Source organism: Stylophora pistillata, chromosome 1, assembly GCF_964205215.1.
Source record: "Stylophora pistillata chromosome 1, jaStyPist1.2, whole genome shotgun sequence".
Lineage (NCBI taxonomy): Eukaryota > Metazoa > Cnidaria > Anthozoa > Scleractinia > Pocilloporidae > Stylophora > Stylophora pistillata.
Window position 1 is genome coordinate 16324794 of NC_142519.1, and position 25806 is coordinate 16350599.

The following is a 25806-nucleotide window of genomic DNA, read 5'->3' on the forward strand; positions in this document are numbered from 1 at the left end:
TATAATGTTTCAATATACGAGGTTTCTTACGTTTTAAAAAATACTTCTTAAAGTTACCTGATAATCAACAGATCATTTATGGTTACTGAAGGATAGAAAATACCCACGTAGCGGAGACTTTTGCATGTTGGAATAAAATGTTTGCTTTTTATAATTTGTGGTTTGAAATTAGAGATCAAACGTAAAATTAACATTCGCTTGGGTTTCAATGTCCGCGAAGATTCCGTTCCCAGAACATCCTGGTAATAAGAAAGAGTTTCAAAGGCTGTTTGCGGTTTGAATCCACTTTAATTTATTGACTACCAAGAACTGAGAAAGGGAAACTAACAACTAGGCAGCCACTAACTAGAAATAAGACTCACAAAGTTTTAATGCAGGTAAACAAATGTGACCATGCAACTAATATATCATAAATTTTAAAGCTATTGACAATAGTATTGTTTAAAAAAAAAGCGCTAAGCGTGTTTTCAAGATTTTTTGCCTCAAAAACTTAAGCCTGGTAAAAGTGTTTCTACGGTTACTTCAGTAGTTCCAGGCCGAGGAAAGTGCACACGGCCAACAGGATGATGTTGAGGGTGAAAAATGAGCCTGCGTTGCATCTGTCATCAGAGCAGCAGGCAACCTCGCACTGGTCGTCCTTCTGAATTTTTTTCGCTTCATCACATATTAGTTTTTCGCTGTCACACTTCGATTGCGACTCGCATCCGCTCACAACTCTGGCATCGTTGCCTTTTTTTCCCCACATTCTGAAGCAGACCTCGCCAGGAGAACACGTATATAAATAAATGGCCTTGTGGTCCTCCATTTTGCTTTTCTCACAGTCGTCTTCAGAACCAACGCAGGCGTAACATTCCAAAGCGACAGCTGACAAATGAGAAAAGAATAATAAGTGATAAATAAAACATTACTTTACACAACTAAGGATAGGACGTCAAAACAACAATTTCAATTAATGCATAAAGAAGTCTAGAATTTTGAAGCACTCCCTCTATAGCCAAAATGAATTCTTGCCGCCCAGTAGGTTATAATTGTTGACCGTTTGGTCTTTAAAAGTGCTAAGGTGTATTCGCCATTTTTACGTAGAATGGGGGAATGGGTCGAGTCAGTAGGCGCAAGGCACGCTGGGGCGGCTTTAGGGGACGCGTTTTAAGATGGCGGCGAAGAAGGACAGCGATGGTGACAACGATCGGTACTTCAACTCTTTCTATTTTTCTTCGTTCCCGGGGAACAGGACTCCAAGGAAATATTGAGGGTAGCTGAGTTCTTGACAATCGCTTTCTAAGAGGTAAATGTGCGCTACAGATGCGAGTACTAGAAGAATTTTTCTAGAGATTTTCGTTCCGTATGAGTTTCTCGTACATTCTTAGCACTTTTGAATCACTTGGAAGACTGTGGAAGCTCAATTTGGGAGAGTTTCTCCAGTTATTAGTGCACTCAGGCACAGAGCAATTCAGTTCTTTAACCATTTTGTATCTCCCAAACAGTAAATTCTGATAATGGCGTCCCCTAAAGTCGTCCCATCATGCTTTGCGCTAACCAACTCGACCCATTCCCCGGCTCAACGTAAAAATGGCGAATAGGAACGCTAGCGGTTCATCTCTTACCACACCGTCCATATAAATTACACCTCTCTCCCCTTTTTTAACCACGCCTTGCTGACTGTGCCTACATTATTTACCAATAAGATTTTTAGGACCAAAACATAATAAGGTCCCATTATTTCCCATTATTTCCTTATTTCCTTTAGATGTAACAGTGCAAAATGTTCTATGGCATTGCTATTGTCTGACAGACCGAAAGAAACTTCACATACCCATTTACCAAGTCACAATTAGTGCACACGAAAACTGAGGATTGTACATGGCCGGGTAGCCCTGAGCATGTTTGTATCTTTTTCACTATCTTTCTCCGCCACATCAAGTAGAAAGACTGAGCTGTGCGAATTTCTTCATGTGAACATGGGCGCGGCCCTGTATTGCTTACATTATACGTCAATGATTTACAAACTATTCCTACATACTGTTTTTGGTGTCTAGTGCTTTAGCGCGTAGACACCAATGGAAGGGCGCAAAAGTACCTCATATACCGCAACATATGACGTCTACAGGTAAGGCCATACTGAAGTGCCACTCCCACTAAGAGCGCGACCAATTTGAGAGCGGGACCAATTTAAAAGAAAAAATTCTCAAAATGCAGGCGTAAATCGGGCTAAAAAAAAAAATATCACAGGATAGTTTATACACCAATGAGGTCACCGATTGCTTCAAACCTGCGGCTTTCTCTCTAGCTTTCATCCACCATCATCTTGAAAACAACGCAAATCATTGTCTTTACTTATCACGTACGCGTCAAAGCTAATTTGCACAAGGTAGTTTTGCGAATAACACCGTAACATACTTGTTTGTGTGTCCTTTAAAGCTACACAATATGTCTACAATGACCAGGATGCCAAACTGGATTCTTTAATATAGATCTTTTCCTCTCTGTACTTGGCTCTAGACCTGATTCAAGGAAAATTATCGAGGAAGCGCCTTCCGATCGCCGTTGTTTATTTTGTAAGGTCTGCAAGTCATGCAAGCGGTACGACTGATCATGTTTATGCAACGTTTTAGGACAACTCGCGATTTATTTACTATTCGACTGTTATGAAAACCTAAAATACTTAACGCAGAAGATGAACAAACGAAGTTTGAACAGTCAAAGACATATCTTGGTCATTCTTCAGAATTATGCAAATTAGCTCAAACACGTGCGTGATTAAGTAAAGACAATGATTTGCGTTGTTTTCAAGATGATGGAGGATGAAAGCTAGAGAGATAGCCGCAGGTTTGAAGCAATCGGTGACCTCATTTGGGTATAAAATATCCTCCGATATGTTTTTTTTAGCCCGATTTACGCCTACATTTTGAGAATATTTTCTTTTAAATTGGTCAAATTTTGATATGCAAACTAAGATCGAAGGGAAGGGTCACTTTTGATCACGTTGATAACAATAGGATTTCAGGTGAAGTTTTCATATTTTGTCTGTGAACTGACTGAATATAGCTTGAAACTTGAAGAAAGAGAGAATCCCGTAAACTACACTATTACAGTCGCAGCGCGCTCGACATAAGCTGTGAAATTTATACTTTCGATCTTTGTCTACACCTGTGGTCTAGCCAAAAGTCAATTTTCGCTTGTTGCGAGGCAAAAAAAGAGAATTGGAAAACGAACAGACTATTTTTTAATTATGTGTCCTAAACCCTTTACATAGGAAAAAAAATTAAGGAAAAGTTTTTTGGACGGAAGGTCGAGAGGACCGCTCTTAGAGAGAGTGGCACTTAAGTATACATTTTGTGATGAATAATGTGAAAGGGGAAAGAAAATATTAGCTAAAGAATGTGTAACCAAATCGATTTATTAATCGCGAGGAGTCGGGAACGAAAAGACCATGATGAATCCCATTCAAGAATAAATAGAGCGAGGAATAGTCGGGACCAGTTGAATTAGGAAACGAAGAGAAAACAACGAATTGATGCCGGAATCCGTGTGCTTTTCGACCATGTGCCTCGACAAACCCTCAGAATTTCTTTGAGTAACGAATTATCTAAGAAAGCTGTGGTATATTTTAATCGACAAAATAATTTGAAATGTAGCAGTACTCATGAAAATGTAAGCGTCCATTTATCAAAACTGAAGGATTTGGATTTCTTTCTCTCTTCACGAAGGAGTGATAATTACAGGCATTTCAAATCAGCGAAAAGAATAAAACGATGTAGAGACCGAGAACCGTCTAGTATACCGATGAACAAGGTTTTCAGGACCACGAAGAAAATAAGATCTAGGTGCAAATTAAGGTCATTACAAGGAAATCTATTCCTAAATCTTCTTGGTTGTACAGCTATGCTGCCGACTGTAAGTTCTGCAATGTAACTAATGTACGATATCTAAACAGATGTGAGGGCGTAATTGCGGGACTGTGCGTTACAGTTGGGCTACAATTTTGCTATTTGATCGAATTTCACTTAGCTTTCTCAGTTTTCGTACTCTCCGTGTCGTTAGTTGTAGTTCGTTTCCTTTTTAGTCGTCGATGAAGTTTTTAGTTGTGCGCGCCATCGGCGTTGCGGAATCGATATGTAAGTTTTTAATATTCTGTTTCTATTTTCGTCTTGCCTTATATCCTTCTAGCCATTGTTTAATTACGTTTTCTGCATGTTATTTAGCGATGTCGCGCCCTCGTGGTCGCGTGGAAAAATTAAGTATTCTGTTATTGTAATTGAATTGGGGGGCAAGCTCACCAGGTACAATTTGGTATTTCGTTTTTTATCACATGTTTATTGTGTCGCTAAGATTTCTCTTGGTTATTTTCATTGTATTTCGTTTGTTAATCTCCACGCGTGTTCTTACACCAGGTCCTCTTAATTCATCGATTCCAGTTTAAGAGACAATATAGAAATTTAAGAAGATCAGCAGTTAAATTGCTTTGCCGTCTCCGTAACATGTCCCCGTGTCTTGGCACGTTACCACCCATATGCTCGCGATTTTTCTTGGCATTCCAATTTCGCTTTGATGTTCGCTTAGCGTTACATGGGGATTTTGCACTTAGTTACACTTAACAAACTGACTGCAAATAAAAGCAAACTTGTAACTTATGCTTTTTCAGTTAACCACAAAAAATAGCATCAAGAGTAGTTGTATTTTCACCGGTGCCCGATCAAATTAAAGAAATCGAAAAAATTAGTTAAAGAAAAAAAATTGAAAAAAAATTTTTTCCGATTTTTCCGATTTTCCGATTTTCCGATTTTCCGATTTTTCCGATTTTCCGATTTTTTTTTTGAAAAAATGATTTAAAGAAAAAAATTGATTTAAAGAAATAAAAAAATTAATTAAATACAAAAGATTTGCAATGAATAAAATGGTCGAAATAAAAGATATGATAGTACTGAAATTAAAAGCATTTGCGAAAAATCTTGGAAAAATCTTGCGAAAAATCTTGGTGACATCACCACCACCACCACCACCACCACCACCACCACCACCACCACCACCACCACCACCATCACCAACACGACGTTTTTCTGGCATGACAGGTCTCATAGTGTGTGGAGATGATGATGACAAGCGAATCATTCATCCAAACAAAGTGGACACATATGCACCGGGGCATTATAATACAGGTTTATCTTATTGATTTTCGGATTTTCGGATTTTCAGATTTTAGATTAAAAAATCTAAAATCACACACAAATTTTGACTGAGATTTTTTCTGATTGAAAATGGTTTAAAGAAATAGAAAAATAGAAAAAAAATATTAAATACGAGAAAGCAAAAATGACAAATAATGAAAACACACAGTTAACGACCGTTAATGGTTACAATCCCAAAAAACGCATGATCTTTTCTAAACCCATTTCGGGAGAGATTCCGGACAGCAAACCAAAAATCGAGTTCAAGAGAATCAACATTTCTACTCTCAACGAAGACGGAACAGAAGGTGAACTCATTCTTCCCACAGAACGTCTGTATTCATTTGGAATTTCAGAAAATACGAGTCAAGAGACAGACAAAGTCACTGGTTACACATTTCCTCTGTGCTTGTGGAACCGCGATGGTGCTACAGAAGAAGAAAAGATTTGGGTCGAGACTTTCAACGCCATTGTCGATTGTTGTATAGATCACTTGGTTGAAAATCGTGAAGAAATAGACATGTTTGAGTTGGAACGTAGTGATCTGACAAAGTCTAAAGGTGGTTTAAACCCTCTTTATTGGAAAATGCAAAAAGTCTTAGATGAAAAGACAGGAAAGATTGTTCAACAAAAAGACCCCAATCGCGGTCCGACCTTGTATGCAAAACTGATTTACTCAAAGAAAACAGATAAGTTTTGCACGAAATTTTTCGATCTAAATGACGAAGAGATAGATGCACACACGCTGATGGGAAAATACTGTCATGCAAAATGTGCAATAAAAATTGAGTCCATTTTTATTGGCGCTCGTATTTCACTGCAGGTCAGACTATATGAGGCTGTTGTAGAACCCACTAAAACGTGGATGAAACGTCTTTTGCCTCGTCCTGAAGTACTAGAGTCTGAATGTATGACAGCTGTAGATGTTATGAATGATCAAAATGATGATGAAGATTCTGATGGTGAACAAAATAAAATGCCCATTGTAAAGCCAGTACGTCGAGTAAAACGAGTAGTGAAAAAAGTAAACTGAATCTTTTGTGATGATAATCTTATACTAAATAGTATAAGATGCAAAACTTACATATTCACATCAAACCTTTTTTTAACATAATCTCTGTATTTTTTGTGATATGATGCATGCGCCAAGTTTGGAACCAAATCATTGATCAACGCTTCATACTTTTCAATCCATTCCAAATCACTCATACTCCACTTTCCATTCTCTCTCATCGAATGATTCAAGTGTGTCAATATCGAATTGTTCACAGACAAAGCGATATTGAGTTTTTCGATTTTCAAATCATATTTTTTAAAATCCTTATACTTTTTTACAATCGTCATTGGAACAAGTGCAACCAAAGCTAGCAAAGGATTCACAGCCGGTGATAGATGTCGGTACAGCCGCAGCAACACCAAGAATCACACCGGCAACATCGAGTGCAATTCCTTTCTTTTTGAACAATCCCTTCACATACTTCATAACAAAATCGAGCCTGTAAAAACGATCATGCAAAGATTGCAGCAATGACAATGTCTGTTTATCAATGGTGTAATCAATATGATTAGATGCTTGTACAATTTTTGACGTGTAAGCCACTGGCGTGTTAGCCACTGGCGTGTAAGCCACTTCCGTGTAGTCCATTTTTATATTTTACAAGAAAATATAAAAATTAATCTTGCTTTACAATCATCAGATGACTAAAATTTAGTCCATCGAGTTGAACAGTGCTGTTATCTGCCTCTATACTCAGCGATGTGTTCGCTTGAAAATACAACAAAACGGTATTAGCCGTATTAACCCATGTATTTCCACCATGTGTGTTGGGCAGCGGCATCAATATACCGTTTGCCGTGCTCACGAACGAATTGCTCAAGATAAATCTGAGATTGTATTCATGTTTAGACTTGACACCGTCGATGTATGTAACCAGATACATGCCGGCGTTGTTGATTATGAGTTTTGTATTGTCTGAACTGTTCACTGTGAAATCAGCGTTAGCGCTCTGTGAAACGTTTGTGGAATGATCTGATGTTCCATTTACATAAAATGTTACCTGTGACGCGTTGTTATGAGCACAGTTCCCTCTATACCAAATCTTTTTCGTTGCGTTTGTCAGCGCCGTCTTTGTCGCTTTTGTATCAATATTTGTCTGTAAAGATGTTTGGATATCATCAACGTACTTTTTCGTTACCGCTGAAGAGGCAACAGACGGTTGCTTTGCGAGAGTAAGCGCAGAATTTATACGAACTCCACCACTCAAAAAGCTGTACCAACTTGTCCAAACAGATTTCGGCAAGCTGTTGTGATAACCCTTTGATCCATAGACTATCACCCAGATGGGAAGTTTCTGATCGTAAGGCTGACCAGATTTGTTTTTGATCACCACGTCAAACATCAAATAATTTGGTGTTGCGTTGCTCCATTTAGTCATGTGAATCAAGGCGACGATGTGATTTTCAAATCGATTGCTACGCTGAGTTGAAATTGTTTCAACACTGCTGGTTGCTGTCAATGTCACAGAGTTCGGATCAACTTTATTCGATATCCAACAGAGCTCACAGACAACAGTGTATTCTGACTTGTCTGCTGAATACATATTTACACCAAAACGTGATGAATAATAACCCTTGGAAGTGTCGAGACTTAAATCAAACGGTTTTGTTCTGGGATTCGTGGGGTACAAAACAACCTGGTCAGTGATCGGTTTTCCTGTTATATCATCTTCATCAGAGAACTGACCGTTTCTGCTCATGATGTAAGAAAGGTTGTTAGTCAGCTGGGCCGGTGTTAAGTTGTGAGCCAATCGATCTTCGACAAACTTTTTGTTGACCAGTTCGTTATCTGCCGAAGGTGTATGACTAGAAGTGACTTTGTTGGAACCCATTGCAAGATCACCGGTCATTGTCCCACCTGCCTTGCTCAGCTTTGTATCCGCATACTTTTTGCTCACAGCTTCATCGTTATCTGAAAAAGTATCTGGGAGGTTTACGATTTTACGCTTTCTAGCGTCTAAAGTTTGCTTGTCGTTAAGGTTACGAAAGCTCGGTATTCTCTTCTTTGTATTGTCAACATATACTTGAGTAGCATTGCTGAGACAAGTAATATCGAGAAAACCTTGGAGATGTCTCTTCATTGCACCCGCTTCATATCGAGAGATGAGAGTGTTTGAGTTTTCGTAAGTAGTTTGTTGCCTTGTAGTCATATTCAGGTAATTTTCTCTCTTTGTATTGATAACATCTTTACCATTCATATCGAGATTGGCTGTCATCTTTTGAGTGCCATCCAATAGCAAAACGGATGATGTATCTGCTTTGCCACTCAAACCGTTCAACACAGTTGATGAATCGGCCTTTTTCGCCAATTCGGTGTTGAGTTTATTCTCATTTACAGCAGCAGTACCGTTGAGCGGCTGATCACTCAATCCCGTAACTTGCCGGTCTGCTCCATGTGTGCTTGTGAAAGTTATCGCCTTCTTCAAATCTGAAAGATCGATGTTACTACCTGAACCAGCAGGCCCTTGTGGCCCTTGCGACCCTTGCGGTCCTTGCGGCCCTTGCGGCCCACGAGGTCCTTGCGATCCTGTATCACCTTTATCACCTTTATCTCCCTTTGGTCCAGCAGACCCTTGCGATCCTGTATCACCTTTATCACCTTTATCTCCTTTATCCCCCTTTGGTCCAGCAAGTCCTCTTAGTCCTTGCGGTCCTCTTGCTCCTCTTGGACCTTGTGATCCTACATCACCCTTTGGTCCTTGCGATCCTTGTGACCCACGTGATCCTTGTGGACCTGTATCACCTTTATCACCTTTATCACCTTTATCACCTGTATCCCCCTTTGATCCAGCAGGTCCTTGCGACCCACGTGGTCCTTGTGGACCTGTATCTCCCTTTTGTCCTTTTGGTCCTTGTGATCCTGTGTCACCTTTTTCTCCTTTTGGACCCGGCGGCCCTTCAGGTCCTTCTTTGCTTGCACCTTCTTGTCTGTGATCGATTTCATGATAACCGTCAGAATATCCCATCTCAGTATTATTGTTTGTTTATTATATATTCAGAAAATAGTTTTTTATAAATCGTTCGTTCGAAAAAGCATCACTGTGTGACAGATGTTTTGTCACATCGTTGAAGATAGCGTACAAACTTTGATGAGCAAGAGAGGGTTTCATTCTTTTACTTGTTTCATTCAAGAAAAAGATACAATAATAACCACACAAGACGCTTGTCAATGCCTGATAATGTGTGTTGTTAAACGCATAATTAACTCGATGTTTTTTGCAAAGCGTCAACACCTCTTGTGGCGGATCAAGACCGAAACTGTCAAAGTACAAAATGAGATCGGAACCAAAAACCATCGCCACCCAGTGTGAACCAGATTCATGCGATTCGTTCAGATTGATGACGAAAGAGTGCCCCGCCTTGCAATCTTTTATTTGATCCCTGGATATCACCCCTCCAAAGTTTGGAATCTTGAGATAATCGATCCAGTTTTGAATGTCGAGGTTTGTGATCGGAACATTTTTGAAGGGCGGCCTTTTTAAAGCAGGCCTTTTTAAAGCAGGCCTTTTTAAAGCAGGGCTCCCAGTAGTGGTATTCCGTTGAAGGGAGAATCTTTGCCCAGCAACAGACCTTCTCCTTTCTGTCCTTTCTGTCCTTTTTGCTTTTTTTTACCTTTTTTATTTCCCATTCCAATTGTTGGTACAGGTTCGCCCAATCCCGGTGGAAAGAAAATTGGTTGATTATCCCAATACGGTCTGTTTTGCATGCCCTTGCCACTCTTTTTTGGAGCGCGAACGTGTAGCCCTCTTCCTCTCGTGTTTCCGCTTCCGGTCAACGCCTTTAGAAGTATCGGCACACCGATCGAAGCAAGAAGAGTTCCGAGAAAACCTCCACTCTGACTTTTTGTCGGCTTCATTTTCATGTCACCACCAGAGTTAAGAGCATTTGCAAGGTCCTGTTTCTGCTTCTTTGAAAGAGCGTCCACATACGGCAAAAGCTTCATAATATTTGAATTTGGGATTATCAGGCCACCCGACTGTTGACCAGCACCGAGAATTTTATCTGTGGCAAAATTGCCCAGACTTGAGAGGGCACCTGTAGCCAATCCTGGAAGTGCCTTTGTGGCAAGATTCATCGCTTTTGGGAGAAGTTTTGTACCAAGGGCGAGAAGTGAAGAAAATAGGCTGCCGCCTTTTTGCACAACCTTTCCCATCTGTGTTTTCGAGATCTTGAGATCAACTCCCTTTCCCAATCTCGCGGCTTTCTGAATTCGATTTATCTGAGTCTTTGTCAGCATCATCTCGTCAGGACCATTCAACTCATTGTGTGAGAGGCGAAGAGTTATAGCCGACTTCTCATTGTAAGCTTTAGCAAGCTTTTTTCTTTGATTATCACTCAGTGATACTCCATATGTAATGTAAGTCATTATCTTTTTTATTATGTATGCTACATAATAAAAAAAATTTTTAAAAAGTAAGCCTTGTAAAAGTAAGGTCAGCTCTTCGAATCGCAGGGGTGTGCGGGGTACCTCTCACATTACTTTTTGATGAGTGCTTTACCACTCATAACATCAACACTGATTTCCTCCTCATTGAGAATCAATGCATAGATGTGATAATCAGCGTTGGTGGTGTTGTTGAGACTGTACTCAAAATCAAGACGTGTTGCAGCTTTCATGATCTCTGGAGGCTGCTTTGTCAGATCAAAGTAAAGCACTCCATAGAGATCTTGAAACTGTTTCATGGTGATCGCTGGGCCGAACAAGCTGCTGTTACTTGCAAGTTTTGAATAGCTCGCAAAGTATTTCCATGCTCTTGCCAGCTCACTGCTGGGATCCAGCGCCTGATCCGGATATCGTGTTCCGTTTTCAACGCGGAGTTGTGCTTTTGTAAAGTATCTCGCGTTGGCAATGTTGTAAGTGTTAAACACAAACATGTTCTGCTCCTGATCGTCAAACTTGGACGCATTCAGAATCCAAACGAAGACATGCCTTGGTCTATCAACAGCACTTGTGATGTTGAATTTACCATTTTTTTGTCTAAGCGGACCTGAGACACTGATTTGCTCTCTCTGATAAGCCCATGTATGAGATTTGATGAAGTTATCATAATAGAGCTTTTGTCCAACGTCATTCATACTGATCATCGGAACCCACAAGCGGAATTTTGTGATGATGTATCTGCCTGCTCCAGCGGCAGCTGTTCTGAAGAGAACCTCATTATCTTCTTCAAGAGTTACATCGAAAGTAACCTTTGCATTGGGAGGTATCTGCTCTTCCAAAGAATCGAAAAAACCGAAACGGTTTAGCGGCAAATGAATGTTGTTTTCAGCACCCGCTGCAAGAAGAGTCTTTCTTGTCGCAAATCCTTCATTGTAATCTGCGTTGTCTATTGGTGTCACGTTTTGCGCATTACCATCAAGAGCGAGTGTTGTATACTTTCGTATGACCGCACCAGAGGCTGTGTCGAGATAGTGAAACTGTGGTGGTCCCACTTGATCAGAATGTTCTTTCGAAAATTCTGTGAAATTTTTCATATTTGCGGCGTGATTTGCACTTGGCAAATCAAGAACTCTCACCTTCTCAAAATCAACTTTGATGTCTTTTATCATACTAAAGCCACCGTTGATTATTGCGGCCGCATCGGCTGCGCCATAAGTTGTGTTGTCCATCTTGGTGATTTTGAAATCAATTTCAAAATATGCATTGTACCAATCGGCCACGGCCTCTGACGCTGTTTTTGTATCGACGGTAAATTTATATCCTTTTTTCTGTTGATAATTGTTATTTGCCGGTGCAGTTTGTAGAGGAGTATCGAGCTCATATGAAGAATATTCATATCCCTTTGCAAATTTTTTTGTTCGCATAGAAGACATTGCTACTTTATTATATTGTATTTTTCTTAAAAGATAAGATAAAAATTTTTTATAAAAAAAAGTTTACAAAAAAAGTTCAGCAAAATCGTCAAAGAGATCATCTTTTTCAACTTTTTGAACCCTTGCAGTCTTTGTAACTTTTTTATTTTCCGACTTATTATCTTTTTGTAATAGCTTTGCAAGCTCTTCACCTTTATTTTCTCGAGGGGGTGCGGGTAGGGGAGTCTCAAATTGCGTGACTCGAGGAGCTTCGTGTTTAGAAGGGCTAGGCCCTCGGGATGAAAACTTATCGTAAATCTTTTCACCGATCAATTGACCCGTCTTTTCACCGATTTGCTCTGCCCCCTTTTCAAACGCTTTTGTGGTTGCTTTTTTAGCCATTTCCTTTGCAGCTTTTCCTGTGACTTTTGCGGCTATTTTTGTTCCAACATTTTTGAGAGTGTCAAATATTCCCTCCCCTTCTTGAAGTGAACCATCTTCATCAATATTGTGCATTGTGTATTTGCCATCGGCATCTATTTTCATGAGTTTTCGTCCCATTTTATTTCATTCGCAAGAAATAAAATACTAAATAAAAATAATGGGGTGTGCGGGGTGCCTCTCGCATTATTTCAGGAGAAGTGTCAACGATACACTCGTTCCGTTGAGATCGATCGGTCTGTTCATTGAATCGGTGATGTAAATTTGATTTTGCCGTTTCTTTTAGTTCTTCGTGGGTCATCGATACCACTTCTTTTTTTGTAAACTTGCCAACCTCAATGTGTTTTGTGAAGCTGATGTATTTTTCTTCATTGTTTGGTATGCAATCAATGTCACCCTCTGTAACTCCGAGGTTTCGGACAAAGAGATGAGCGTCGTAGTTTGCCAAGTTGTGAAAGATGACGGGAATGAATTTTGGTTGTCGGGCTAACAGGTTGCATTTGTTATGTGCAGCTCCTCGAAATTTGCCGGTGTAATGACAATGATCGCGAACCTTTCTATATTCTTTTTTTCCCTCATCGAAACCTTTTTCACACAACCAACAACACGTTGCATTTTCAAAGATTTCAACATCGCTGTCTGTGAAGATCATCTTTTTTGGAGGATGATTTTTGTAAATCGCTTTCACTTCTTCTTCAAGCATGTTGACAAATATCTGTGCAACATCTTCATCCTCAGAATTTGCTGTGTACTCAACCTTTTTCGAATATTGATCATCAAATGAACATTTGATGTAGTAGCAAAAACTCACCGGGATATGTAGATCCTTCTTTTCGGTGTAACACTCTGCAGGATTCGGTTGAGCGGTGTTCAGAGGTTTAATGATCGATTCAAAGTCGGCATAGATGACAAACGGAACATCTATTTTTCTGTAGTAGTTTCTGAAAAAGAGAAAAGTACCAGGTTCTGGCATCTTTTCTCTCACAGCCTCATGTTCTCGACACAACTCGGTGTGTGTGTCAAGAAGTTTCTGAGAACCGAAAAAATTTAGACATCTCCTACAGATAAACTTTCTATGCTCATCTTTCGACAATTGACTCGATATGAGTTTACTCAATGATTTGATAAGGCAGTAATGTTTTTTATCACCTTCAGCGAACAAAAGAAGATCAATGTAGGTATTGGATTCCTCAACATCGCTCACTCTCAAGGGCCCAAATTTTTTGTCTTCACAACTGAAAACGTTGACAGAAATACCCGGATTCAGATTTTCAAAGCGGTAAATATCTTTCACCTCCATCGGAAACTCAAGCCCAGACCATTTCAATTTTTCAGCCTGCTTTCTCAAAATCTTTGTTACTCGAACGGCATTATTCTTTACAGGATTTAACGCTCTTGTAACACACCATTTAAAACATTCATTGTCTTTATTCTGAATGTTTATTATGGTGTTTTTATTTTCAATAAATTTTGGTAGCTTGATATAGCTTGAACCTTTCAGTGGATTGTATTTTGCCGTGTGAATCTCTAAACTCGCAACCGAATGCACAACCCAACCACTTCCATTTTCTGTAAACGTTGCCAAACTCTCCATCATTTGATCGACAGCTCTCTGATAAAGTTTTTCTCGATCAGTATGTTGAAAGACAAAATTTGTAATAGATAAAAAATACGCATGTTGTAGCTCAGTCTCACCAGTCGCAATGTTTGTCTTTGACATATTACATCTCAAAACAAATGATATTTTGATATTTTTCTGCGTTAATAAAAACTTGATAACGACCGGTTTTACAGCTTGAAGAAAATCTTTCGGCGCATAACCTCCAACTCCATCAATAGTATACATTTTTGCAAAATCATTTAAGAAAGACTGACTCTCAACAAGTGTCCAATGGCGTTGGTCCCTTTTGTAGTCTCTATTGATGGCTTTAATGAGTTGTGCTTTATTCATACGTGAATAACCAATAACCCCACGGTGTCTTGCGTATGCTTTTAACTCAAGCACTGTTAGTGACTTCAATTCAGTCTTATTTAAATATTTTTTTTTGCTCTCATCAAGTATCCAATGGTTCTGGTCTATTTCATCGAGTTCATCGATGTTCCTAATGAGATCTGCTTTTCTCATACGTGAATAACCAACAATTCTGTTGTGTTTTGCGTATGCTCTTAACTGAATCACTGTTTTTGCATTCAATTGTGCCATATTTAACTAATTTTTCTATTCCTTTAAATCATTTTTTCAAAAAAATCAAAATCAGAAAATCGGAAAATCGGAAAAATCGGAAAATCGGAAAAATCGGAAAAATCGGAAAAATCGGAAAAATCAAATTTTTTTTTCGATTTTTTTTTTCTTTAACTAATTTTTTCGATTTCTTTAATTTGATCGGGCACCGGTGAAAATACAACTACTATCAAGTACTCATTGTGGAAGATTTTCTGTGTCAAGAATGAAGCTTTTGACTTCAGAGGTTCTTGAATTAAATCCAGGTCCTCTTCAAGATGTCAACACTCAAACTACATTGTCAGTAGGCATCACCATGTTGTTAAATTCTCGATCTCGTCAGCTGAGATTGAGACCCCTTGGTGTGGGTGGTGCAGGTAACTGTTTCTTTAGAACTCTTTCTCATCTGTTATATGGCGATCCACATCACCACTTGCAAATCAGACAAAATGGTATTAATTATCTCAGGACAAACCCAGAACATTTCATTGAAAGCACTGAACCACAGTTCATTAAATGACTTTTTGGTTAATATGTCACGGCAAGTTTCATGGTGTGATGCACTCATTGTCTAAGCAGTTGCTAAGTCACAAAACTTGAGAATTCATATTGTAGAATCCCATGAAAATTTTTCTGACGTAGCTTTAGTTGAACCAGCTCATCTATTGAAACAACTTTCGACAACAATTTATTTAAGTCATATAAATGATGTGCATTATGTATCAACAGTGACTTTTACGTGTACCTCGAGTTCATTAGAAAGTCAGCATACTGATAATTTAAACAAAATAGAACAAAATGTTGTCTCTGAAGAATCACAAAACACCAGCCTACAGAGGAGACCCAACAGGTACATGGGGGAATATAGGGAAAAGAAAAAGGCCGATGAAAGTAGGAAGCAAGCATCTAAGATCAATGAGGTAAGTGTCAAAGGGGACTGCAATGCTTACCTAAGGGATAAATGAGCTTTGTTCTCAAATTGTGTTCAATTTCAGCTAAATAGTAGAAGGCTGTGCCCGTGTTACTTCCAGTTTCACAATATTGAACAGTTCCAGTTAGCTTGTCCTTCGTCAATTTATTAAGAAAACATTGGCGAACAAACGTTTGATTTAATTATAATGATTATACTGAAATGTCACTGATACCCTTGAACTGTATCACTTTCCTTGTTTCCGCTTGGACGGCAATATGTCTAGCACTGTGTATATTGTAACAAGCATTTTTATTTTTTATAAGAACAGAGCTAACTGAAAGATCTGTATCAGAAGTTTGTGTTGAATGCAATCATACCAGTTCCAGTTACAGAATATTGAGTTTTTTCCAGTTTCGTTGCTTAATTCACTCTGAACCAAAGTTTTAATGGAACAAGTGTTTTCCATTTCTCCAAGTAAGTCCATTATTTAGCTCATGAAAGGCCGTTATCCGTACTTTGTAATCAATTACAATACAGTTTCTGGTTAATGAAAGTGTTACTTTCTACTTTCCTTGTTTGTTAGCAGTGTTCATTCCCTATGTACTTTCTTACAATTGCAATGGGTAAATATGTTACAAAACCCCACAATGAGAATCAATTCAGCACAAAGCTTTGGCAACAATACACTATATCACTAGCGGTCCCAAAGACTGAAACGTTGCTGATAACTGCAACAGTTCAAAATGCACACAAACAACCAGCTAGCACTAGACATATGTATACCTTTGCATACCTGTTTTGATAATTATTTTGCGAATTTTATGCTTGTAGGCTGGAGCTTTTACATTACCAGCAAACCACGATGGCGAAGGCAACAAGCACGTGGCAACGATTATATGCATAGAACAATAGAGCAGCATGTATGTTTTAGAACTTTCTACATTTTTAGTCGTCATCTGCAAAACAACATCGGGAAATCATCAAAATTTGTTGGGTATTGCCGTCTTATTTTCTGAGGGGGCAGACGTTTTGGACCTCTGAATACTGCAAAACCGCAAAAAAATTCTAGAAAAAAACCGTATCACCGCGCGAAAAGTCGAGAGAACAGCGACACAGCAGTAATCACTTTATTCACGCCTTATTTACACACGCAAATGAACAATTCACGAAGGTGCACTAAATATTTGTTATATTGTCGATAAAGTCTATTCACTGATGATCATGTGGATCTAATGTTGATTCATCGATATGTAGATTTCAAGTCTTCCAAAGTTTGAAACCCTCATTGGCATATTGGGAGGTTATGAGAAGGGCGAAAGGGTTGATCGACTGATTTATTGGGGTCTTCTGGGCAAGAAACCTTGAGGACTTGTTCTCAAACACAACACCGCAGTATTTTACTGTCCTCCTCTTCTACCCTAAGTTTTGATGCAGATAATACTGAGGTAGACAAAGTGATTTTTTCGTTAAAATGCTCTCACTGAAGAAAAGTTGTGTAGAAACAGAGCTGCTTGGTCGGTCGTCACTACGTTTCGAATTTTCAAACAATTCAGTTCGAAACCAATTTTTTTAAGATAACTACGACTTCTATCTCAGTTCGCGGTGACAGCTTTGGCGAGAGTGATAAAATTTGCAGATTAACTTTCCAAATGTTGCGAATAGTATATGTGCTCTGGGCGAGTGGTGTTCTTCGCTTACAATCTTCTGCTTTTATAAGCATTTCTAGCAACTCCTTATTCTAGGAACGTAATGGAATTAGAATTCGTCTTCTTTAATTGGGGTAAAATATACTTTCTCCTTTGCGTAAGTGAAACTCTACCGGGAACCTTAAACATGTTTCAAATCAGTCATTTTGGCCGGGCTGATATCGTCTGATATGTGGTTGCATACCTTAAGATCTCTTAGAGCAGTTGCTTATACGCTTTTCGCATTAAAAGAACTTAATAATTATATTGCCTTTCCTGTTTGCACTTAGTTTCCTCGCCCATTCTGATCCAGCTTGCGACAGCAATCTCAAAGATTTAGTCCTATATTCACCTGAAAACAAGCTTGACAAAGCGATAGGTTTGAATTATGTTCGAGACCTAACCACATTGAGCCTAAATGTGGGCTCCATTTATTGCAAATCGTTCGCAAAGAAAGAGAGCAAAGAACAAGCTCGACAGAAAGGTAGGACTGAATTACAATCGAGCACAAGTCTCATCCAGCCTAAACTATCAAAATCGAATCGAAATCGTTAAAAAAAAAACTAAAGATCTAAACGACTGTCATACTGGATTGTTATCCCACTTGTTCCAGATGATCTTATCTTTTTTACTACGAACACCTCGAGTATCCCTCGTTTACAAGAATTTTTGTGTAGCTCACAAACCATCCGTTATGGAGAAGAAAAAACCACTGGCAACACTAAAATCTGACGGTTATCATATCATACACGTAGTCGTTTGTGTTTGATTTGATTTATTGTTTGCCGCCTATGAACTACCAGCGATTTGTGTGCAAAACTGAAGAAACTGTTTTACAGTGCATTCAGTTTCGAGGTTGTACAGTACTTGCCAGGTGCAGCCATCAGCACAAGAACAGTCAGAGTGAAGAGTACTTGATTAATTTTTGTGATTCCTACCTTGGGTCGAAGTTTAACTTTTCGCGTTTTCCTGAAAATCTACTGCCACCCCAAATTTATGCATACCAAGGCCAAACGCAAGACAAAAGCTGGTTCTAGTAGGAAAAAGCCTATCGTGCTGGGGACCAACGCGTCGAAAGATATTAAACGGTATTTTGCAACCATTTGATCTATTTGAGAGTCGTATCGTTCAGAGATGTGTTTCACAAGACAAAAAATTGCCCGTGGGATAGATCTAAAAATGAAATTGCAAAGTTGTAATGTACTCACCATGTGCAGCCATGAGCACAAAAACAGTCAGAGTGAACAGCAAACGATTCATTTTTGTGGCTCCTATCTTGTGCTGAGGTTTAACTCTTCGTGCTATACCGAACTTAAGCATGATACGGTCTCTAAGGGCGCTGGAAAGACAGAAGGACAAACATGGTCCGGAGGGCAATATACATCCCCTATGGACCTAGTCCACCAAACACTACATTCAATTGTATTGGTGTTATTATGTTACTTTTGGGATTTACATGGCCGAATAGGAACACAAAATATCATACACCTGGTCATCTGAGTCAGATGTGAAATATATTTGCTCATCTTCAAAGATTAGAAGTCTTCCACAGAATTGATCCACGAACTGTGCGTATGGTGATAAATAATGGACCCCCGGTTCATGTCTTGTAGATTTCCGGTCCTTAACAAAACGCTAATGTGTCATTGATCTCTGTACAGAGTATGACGCATAGAGCTGGCATAAAAAAAAGTTTGAATGTTATTGCGTACGGTGTAACCACGAGGCTGCGCCTCGTGGTTTCATTTTAGTTTTGAATAGTGTTGACGTCATTTCTATGATATATAAGGTTATAGACAATGGAGAATTGTGGTTGATTTGCTATATATTCATAATAGTTACTAAAAACAGTGAGTAGCCTAATAGTGTACGGCTGTACACAAAATGGAAAAAAAAATGATGAACCATCTCAGTTGTTACGTTTTGATCGACTTGTGTAGATCTATACCTGAACAATTCCGTGATGCATTATGGCGGATTCGCGCTTCACCGTCATCACTCCATGAGTACAGTAGAAATCTGGAGCTAATAATTTATCGTTTAATAACAGAGACATTTTTCTCACAGTACATGCTTTCATGTGAACTTTGCGGGCGCATGAAATCTAAGGACGAGACTGTTTCTGGTCAAAAATCTGTCAGCATTAATTGCAGAATTTATGACGTCAGAGTAAATGTTGAGACGACCTGCACGTAAACACGACATGTTTAAAAGTGCCATGAGTTTCGAGCCCACTAACTTATAGCCAATCGCTCTGTGACAAAATGTGTACAAGTTTTGAACAGCCCTGGGTTTTAAGCCATAGTTTTGAGTAAATAAGACTATTTTAAGTAAGCCCTAACGAACCGTGCCGGTCACTATAAAGCTTACGTCAGAGTTGGTTCGGTCTAAGTGACATACTAGATTTCCCGTTATCTCTGATAAGCCAAGCTAACAACTAGAAAGCCGCTATGATTAGAATTCAGGCCCACAAATTTTTAAGGCAGGTATAAAATGCTACGATATGCAACTGATATATCATAAGTGTAAAAGCTATTGAAAATGCTATTGTTTAACAATGCGTTAACTGTGCACTAGAGATTCTTATAGCTCAAAATCTTTATATAATCTTGAAGACTGCGCGAATGAAGAATTCCTCTGTCATTTAACATAAGCTATCTAAAAAAAAGCAAACGAAGCAAACAAAAAAAATAAATAACAAACCAAAGCAAAAATTGATACAAAGAGGATGAAAAAGTCAAAAGTCTTGGCGTAAGTGACAAGCTATGAGAACAGCAGCCTGGTAAAAGTGTTTCCAGCTTACTTCAGCAGTTCCAGGCTCATCACGTGAAAGCAAACGGCAAACGGTATGATGCTGAAGGTAAAAGATGAGCCTGCGTTACATCCGTCATCAGAACATCAGCCAACCGTAGTAATCCTTCAAAGTATCTTACGCTTTATCACACTTTGAATTTTAACGCTATATTCACTTGACTCTGATAATGACTTCCGCACAGGTTTTCAAAACGTCAGTCACTACCACCGACAAAAGTCCTTCTCAGGACTACACTCACCCGTACGATCACACTACACTTTCACTTTGATTTTAGGGTGTCACAGCTTGATTGATAAGAGCATCTGTTCGAAACTACGACATCGTTATCTTTGGCTTTTTCCCAGGTTCTGAAGCATTTATCACCAAGCAAATACGTTTTTAAATAGCTGGCCTTGTTTGTCCTCCAATTCACTTATCTTACAGATGTCTTCAGAACCAACGCGGACGTAACATTTCAAAGCAACAGCTGACGAGTAAGAAGAAAGATAAATAATGAATAAAGATTCATTTTTCACAAATAAGGAAGCACTTTTTCGATTAGCCAAAAGCGTACTCGGCTGCCAAGCAGGGCAGGAACATGAACAGATTTTGTCTTTAAAAGGGCCAAGGTGTATGAACCCTGGCGGTCATACTCCAACCGACCGTCCCTTTAACTGACAGACCAAAATAAACTTCAAAGGCCAATTTATTCAGTCGCCCTAAGCCTATATAACCATAGATTTTTGCCAGGTTTGAGGACTCAGCCGTCACCTTTACTGACCATAATAAAAAAAAACGTATCTTCTCGTATTATATGCCGTATTATCAATTACATTGTAGAAAAAAAAACGATTATTGCAATTTTAACAGCTAGGACTGTCCTAGTGAGATTCCTGCACTGCAGGCTCAGTTTGAAAGAGGGTAGCAAAGGTTTATACGTGACATGTGATTGACGCCAAAATTAACATGTGACATGTGAATTTTACAGAAAGGTGAGCATGATTCGTGAATTCATGAACCAGCATGTGGCGTGATTTACCTCCTGAAATATCTGTGGCGTGAATACCCTACGATGTCCGTGAAATCCTGAACACGAATTTTTCCTTTGTATACGATAAGCATGAATTTCTCTAAACCCCAAACCCTGAATTCCTAAACCCCTCTCGCCTGTTTGCTACCTTCGTAATAACGCACAGCAGTAGTAATAATCGATCTAATATTGTGCTTTGACTTTCTTCAGCAACCACTATTCATTTCTAGTTTAGTTAATTGTATGCCCCTGGTTGGAGGACACCAGTCTGGCTTTATCATGCCTTTAACTCTTGATACTTTTCTTCGTCCCGCCGCTTTCTCGCAGTTTAAACGCAGAAATATAGTGATACAGTTAACTAAAAGAAATTTTTCATATAATTAAGTTTTCATATAATGTATTTGAATTCGTAATTGTTCACTCCTTAGGCACCCAAATCCTAGGTAGGAAACATCGAAATAAATTTTAACCGTATATATAATGTTTCAGTATACGAGGTTTCTTACGTTTTAAAAGAAATACTTGCTAAAGCTAGCTGATAATCAACAGATCTTTTATTGTTACTGAAGGATAGAAAATACCCACTTAGCGAAGGGTTTTGCATGCTGGAACGAAATGTTTGCTTTTATAATTTATAATTTAAAATCAGACTTGAAACTAACATTCGCTCGAGTTTCAATGTCCGCGAAGGTTCCTTTCCCAGAACACCCGCTGGTAATTAGAGTAGGTTTCACTACCTGCTTGCAGTTTCGATCCACTTTATTGATTACCAAAAACTGAGAAAGAGTAACTAACAACTACGCAGCCGCTACTTACAAATAACGCTCATAAAGTTCAGTTAATGCAGGTATAAAATGTGACCCTGCAACTAATATATCATAATTTTAAAGCTATTGACAATACTATTGTTTTAAAAAGCATTATGCGTGCTCTAGAGACTCTTTCAGCTCGAAAACTTTACATCATATTGAAGACGGTGAGAATGAGGTAACACGTTGTCATTTAAACTACCTGAAAGAACAAAAAAAAAAATATAGACGAAAAAAGAGAGAAAAGGTCAAGAGTCTTGACATGAGTGGCGAGCCCTAAGAACAGCAGCCTGGTAAAAGTGTACCCACAGTTACTTCAGCAGTTCCAGGCCCAGGAAAGTGCACATGGCCAACAGGATAATACTAAAGGTGAGAGATGAGCCTGCGTTGCATCCGTCATCAGAACAGCAGCCAACCGCACACTGATAATCCTTCAGAGTATCTTTAGCTTTATCACATGCTGATTTTTGGGCGTCACAGTAGTCTTCGGTAGTGCATCCGCTATGAACTATAGCATCGTTATCTTTGGTTTTTTGCCAGTATCTGAGGCATGTATCGGCAAGAAAACACGTATTTAAATAGGTGGCCTTGTTGTCCTCCAATTTGCTTTTCTTACAATTATCTTCAGAACCAATGCAGGTGTAACACTTCAAAGAGACAGCTGAAAACATAAATATAACATTGTTAAACACAACTAAGGATAAGACGTCAAAACAACAATTTTAATTAATGTATAAAGAGGTCTAGAATTGTGAGGCACTCCCTCAATAGCCAAAACGGATTCTTGCCGCCCAGTAGGGTATGATTGTTGACCGTTTAGTCTTTAAAAGTGCTAAGGTGTATAAGAACGCTACCTATTCATCTCTTACCCTACCGTCCATATAAATTACACCTTTCCCCCCTTTTTTAACTACACCTGGTTTAGTTAGCTTGAGGCTCTTACTGACTGTGCCTACATTATTTACCAATAATATTTTCACCAAAACATAATAAGGTCCCATTATTTCCTGTTGTTTAGATGTAACGGTGCAAAATGTTCAATAGCATTCCTATTGTCTGACAGACCAAAAGAACTTCGTAAACCAATTTATCAAGTCACAATTAGTGCACACAAAAACTGAGGATTGCAGGCGGCCAGGTAGCCCTGAGCAGTTTGTATCTTTTTTGCTATCCTTCTCCGCGACATCAAGTAGTAAGACTGAGCTGTGCTAATTTCCCCTTGTGAACATGAGTGCGGCCTTGTATTGCTTACATTATACGTCAATGATTTACAATCTATTCCTACATACTGTTTTTGGTGCCTAGTGCTTTTGCACGTAGACACCAAGAGAAGGGCGCAAAAAATTTCGAAAAGTACCTCATATACCGCAACATATGACGTCATACAAGTAAGGCTGCACTTAAAAGTATATGTGTGATGAATGATATGAAAGGGGAAAGAAAATGTTAGCCAAAGAATGTGTAACCAAATCGATTTATTAATCACGAGGAGTCGGGAACGAAAAGACCACGACGAATCCCATTCAAGAATAAACAGAGCGAGGAATAGTCGGGACCAGTTAAATTAGGAAACGAAGAGAAAACAACGATTTGATGCCGGAGGCCGTGTGGCTTTCGACCATGTGCCTCGACAAACCCACGCGAGCCAGTAAATGTGCTGTCGTTGAACTGAGAATTTCTTTGAGTAACGAACTGTATGAGAAAGCGGTGGCATATTTTAATCGAAAAAGTAATTTTAAAAGTAGCAGTCATAATATGGGGCGCCAAACCAGTCAATATTCCCTACTGTATGTATATCTGTGACCCTGTTTACTTTTGACATGCCGGATCAACTTGACTTTTTAAATGCTCAACGTTTACTTTCTCTGTGGTCAAATTGACTTTTTATATGCTCAACTTCTTACTTTTTCTACGGTCAACTTTTTACATTTTTAATGGTCAACTCGACTTATTATATGGTCAACATTTTACTTTTCCTATGGTCAACTTGACTTTGTGACCTCCACAGTGCATTGCGTTAAGACTCTAACAAAATGACCGACAATAACGAAAACTTGCGGCACATCTCCTCGGCGTGCGCCATAGCTGAGCAGGCTCTCGAAGCCTTCGGCAATCTTCAGGATAATGACATTCGAAATGTGGCAGCGTTGGCGGCTACCGACATTGCTTCGACTTCCTCTGTTCCATCGTCAAGCCCTTCGACTGCAGCAGAGCTCTCACGCCGATTTCCAACTTATAACGCATGTGGGGTAACCGCAACTAGAAAATGAACTTCAACGAGTGCTTTGACGAGTTCCAAGTTACGAAAAAACGAAAACGAGTGCTTTGACGAGTTCCAAGTTACGAAAAAGTTGGTTATACAGCTTTGCTACCGACTATAAGTTCTGCAATGTAAGATATCTAAACAAATGCGAGGGTGTAATTACGTGACAGTTGAAAAACAGCCATGAACGATGATTGCTTCAGCAAACCGCAGATGTTTTCTTTTACTCTTCCTTGGAAAAAAGTTCAATAAACATTTATAGCATTTGCTTTCTTTTGTCTGAATGACGAATTATAAATTAGATTACCCATAATGATTTCGGACGGCCCCTCCCCCCATTCAGTTGAAATACCGAACAAGCGCTTCTCATAATAGAAAAATAAAGAAAAATAACTGAGATCTGAATGACTTTTATACTGGATTTATTCCCCTCGTTCAAGTTAAGATTAACTATTTCAGGATAAACACATAACAAAAGCCGGTGCCTACATTTTCGAGGATAAATGTATGGTTCACGGAGAAACTTGAAGGCCCATCATAGTGGGACAAAAAGCCACTTAAAATACTCGGCGATTATTTTTCAGCCATTTGATCCGCTTCAGTGTTGCATTGTTCAGTGATGTGTTTCACAAGACACGAAGTTTCCTGTGCAGTTAATCCACCATTTAAATTCAAAAGTTGTACAAGACTCACCAGATACAGCCCTCAGAACAAGAACGGTCAGAGTGAACAGCAAACGATTCATTTTTGAAGCTCCTATCTTGGTCGGAGTTTAACTTTTCGAGTTATACAGAAAATTATAATGTAGTGTCACGCCAAAGTTATGCACAGTATGGTCTCAGGCCGGACGTAAGTGAAACATGGATCGGATGTCCGAAAATGAAAAAAACCTGCCTATTTAAGGGCATAGGCTAAAATATGGACTAGACAAGACTATTTTTGGACCATTTTTTGGACTATTTTTTTTACCATTTTTTGGGACCATTTTCTAAGGGGGAAGCACACCATTAGTACTCAGGGAGGGGTGGGTGCAGTCTATAAGTACTGAGGGAGGGGTGGGAGGCAGAGTGTCATTACTCAAGGAGGGGTAGGAGTTGGTTGTAATTGTAAACACTACTGGTTAATAGAGCATTAACTCGATCGCACAAGTTATTTTAATCGGTCCTAAACCGGTTGCTATAATTATGGAATACGCGCGTTTTGATTTCCTGCCATTCGATATTCGAAATGCTGCATTTCCTCGACAGTATACAAGCAGGCGAAGCCTTTCAACATTTATTACCACTTTTTCCCAAGGAAGTAATTGATATCGCCGAGGGACTTGAATTTTTGCATTCAAGGAATGTGGTACACTGCGAAACCAGGGAATGTCTATTTCAGAAACCACATATGGTTTTGTCCCGCGCGTTGGACGTGTGCGCGTGAACCAAGGCTCTCTTCGAAATGTCGAAAACAAATTTTCGAGGTTTCCCTTACTCGAAGTCTGCGTTTTTGAGGTCTGCGTTTTCGAGGTCTGCGTTCTGCGATCTGCGTTTTCGAGATCTGTGTTTTCGAGACTCCCGAAAGAAGGTTGCTTTGTACGATTGTACAAACAATGATTTTATATAGTAAACGCATAAACGTTAAAATTGTGATA

General features: G+C 39.1%; 2 protein-coding genes across 6 annotated transcripts in view; both read right to left on the reverse strand.

Moving 5' to 3' along the window:
• Positions 1-268: 268 nt before the first annotated feature.
• The window catches only part of LOC148741425 (uncharacterized), an 81104-nt gene continuing 55566 nt past the window's right edge, over positions 269-25806 (reverse strand). The window contains exons 1-2 of one of the 3 annotated variants that reach the window (XM_088740863.1): positions 18483-18607; positions 269-864 (exon numbers count right to left, since the gene is read on the reverse strand). In XM_088740863.1, the coding sequence (XP_088596989.1) occupies positions 518-864; positions 18483-18594 (459 nt within the window). In that variant the 5' untranslated portion in view covers positions 18595-18607 and the 3' untranslated portion in view covers positions 269-517. Of the gene's footprint in view, positions 865-18145; positions 18279-18482; positions 18608-25806 lie in introns of those variants that run through there. The other 2 variants (XM_088740869.1, XM_088740865.1) reach the window with 2 other exon arrangements.
• Positions 19332-25806, reverse strand: part of LOC111345489 (uncharacterized) — a 55839-nt gene continuing 49364 nt past the window's right edge. For 2 of the 3 annotated variants that reach the window (XM_022952772.2, XM_022952773.2), the window contains exon 2: positions 21631-22568. In XM_022952772.2, coding sequence (XP_022808507.2) covers positions 22219-22568 — 350 coding nt within the window. In that variant the 3' untranslated portion in view covers positions 21631-22218. Of the gene's footprint in view, positions 20556-21630; positions 22569-25806 lie in introns of those variants that run through there. The other variant, XR_002696288.2, reaches the window with a different exon arrangement.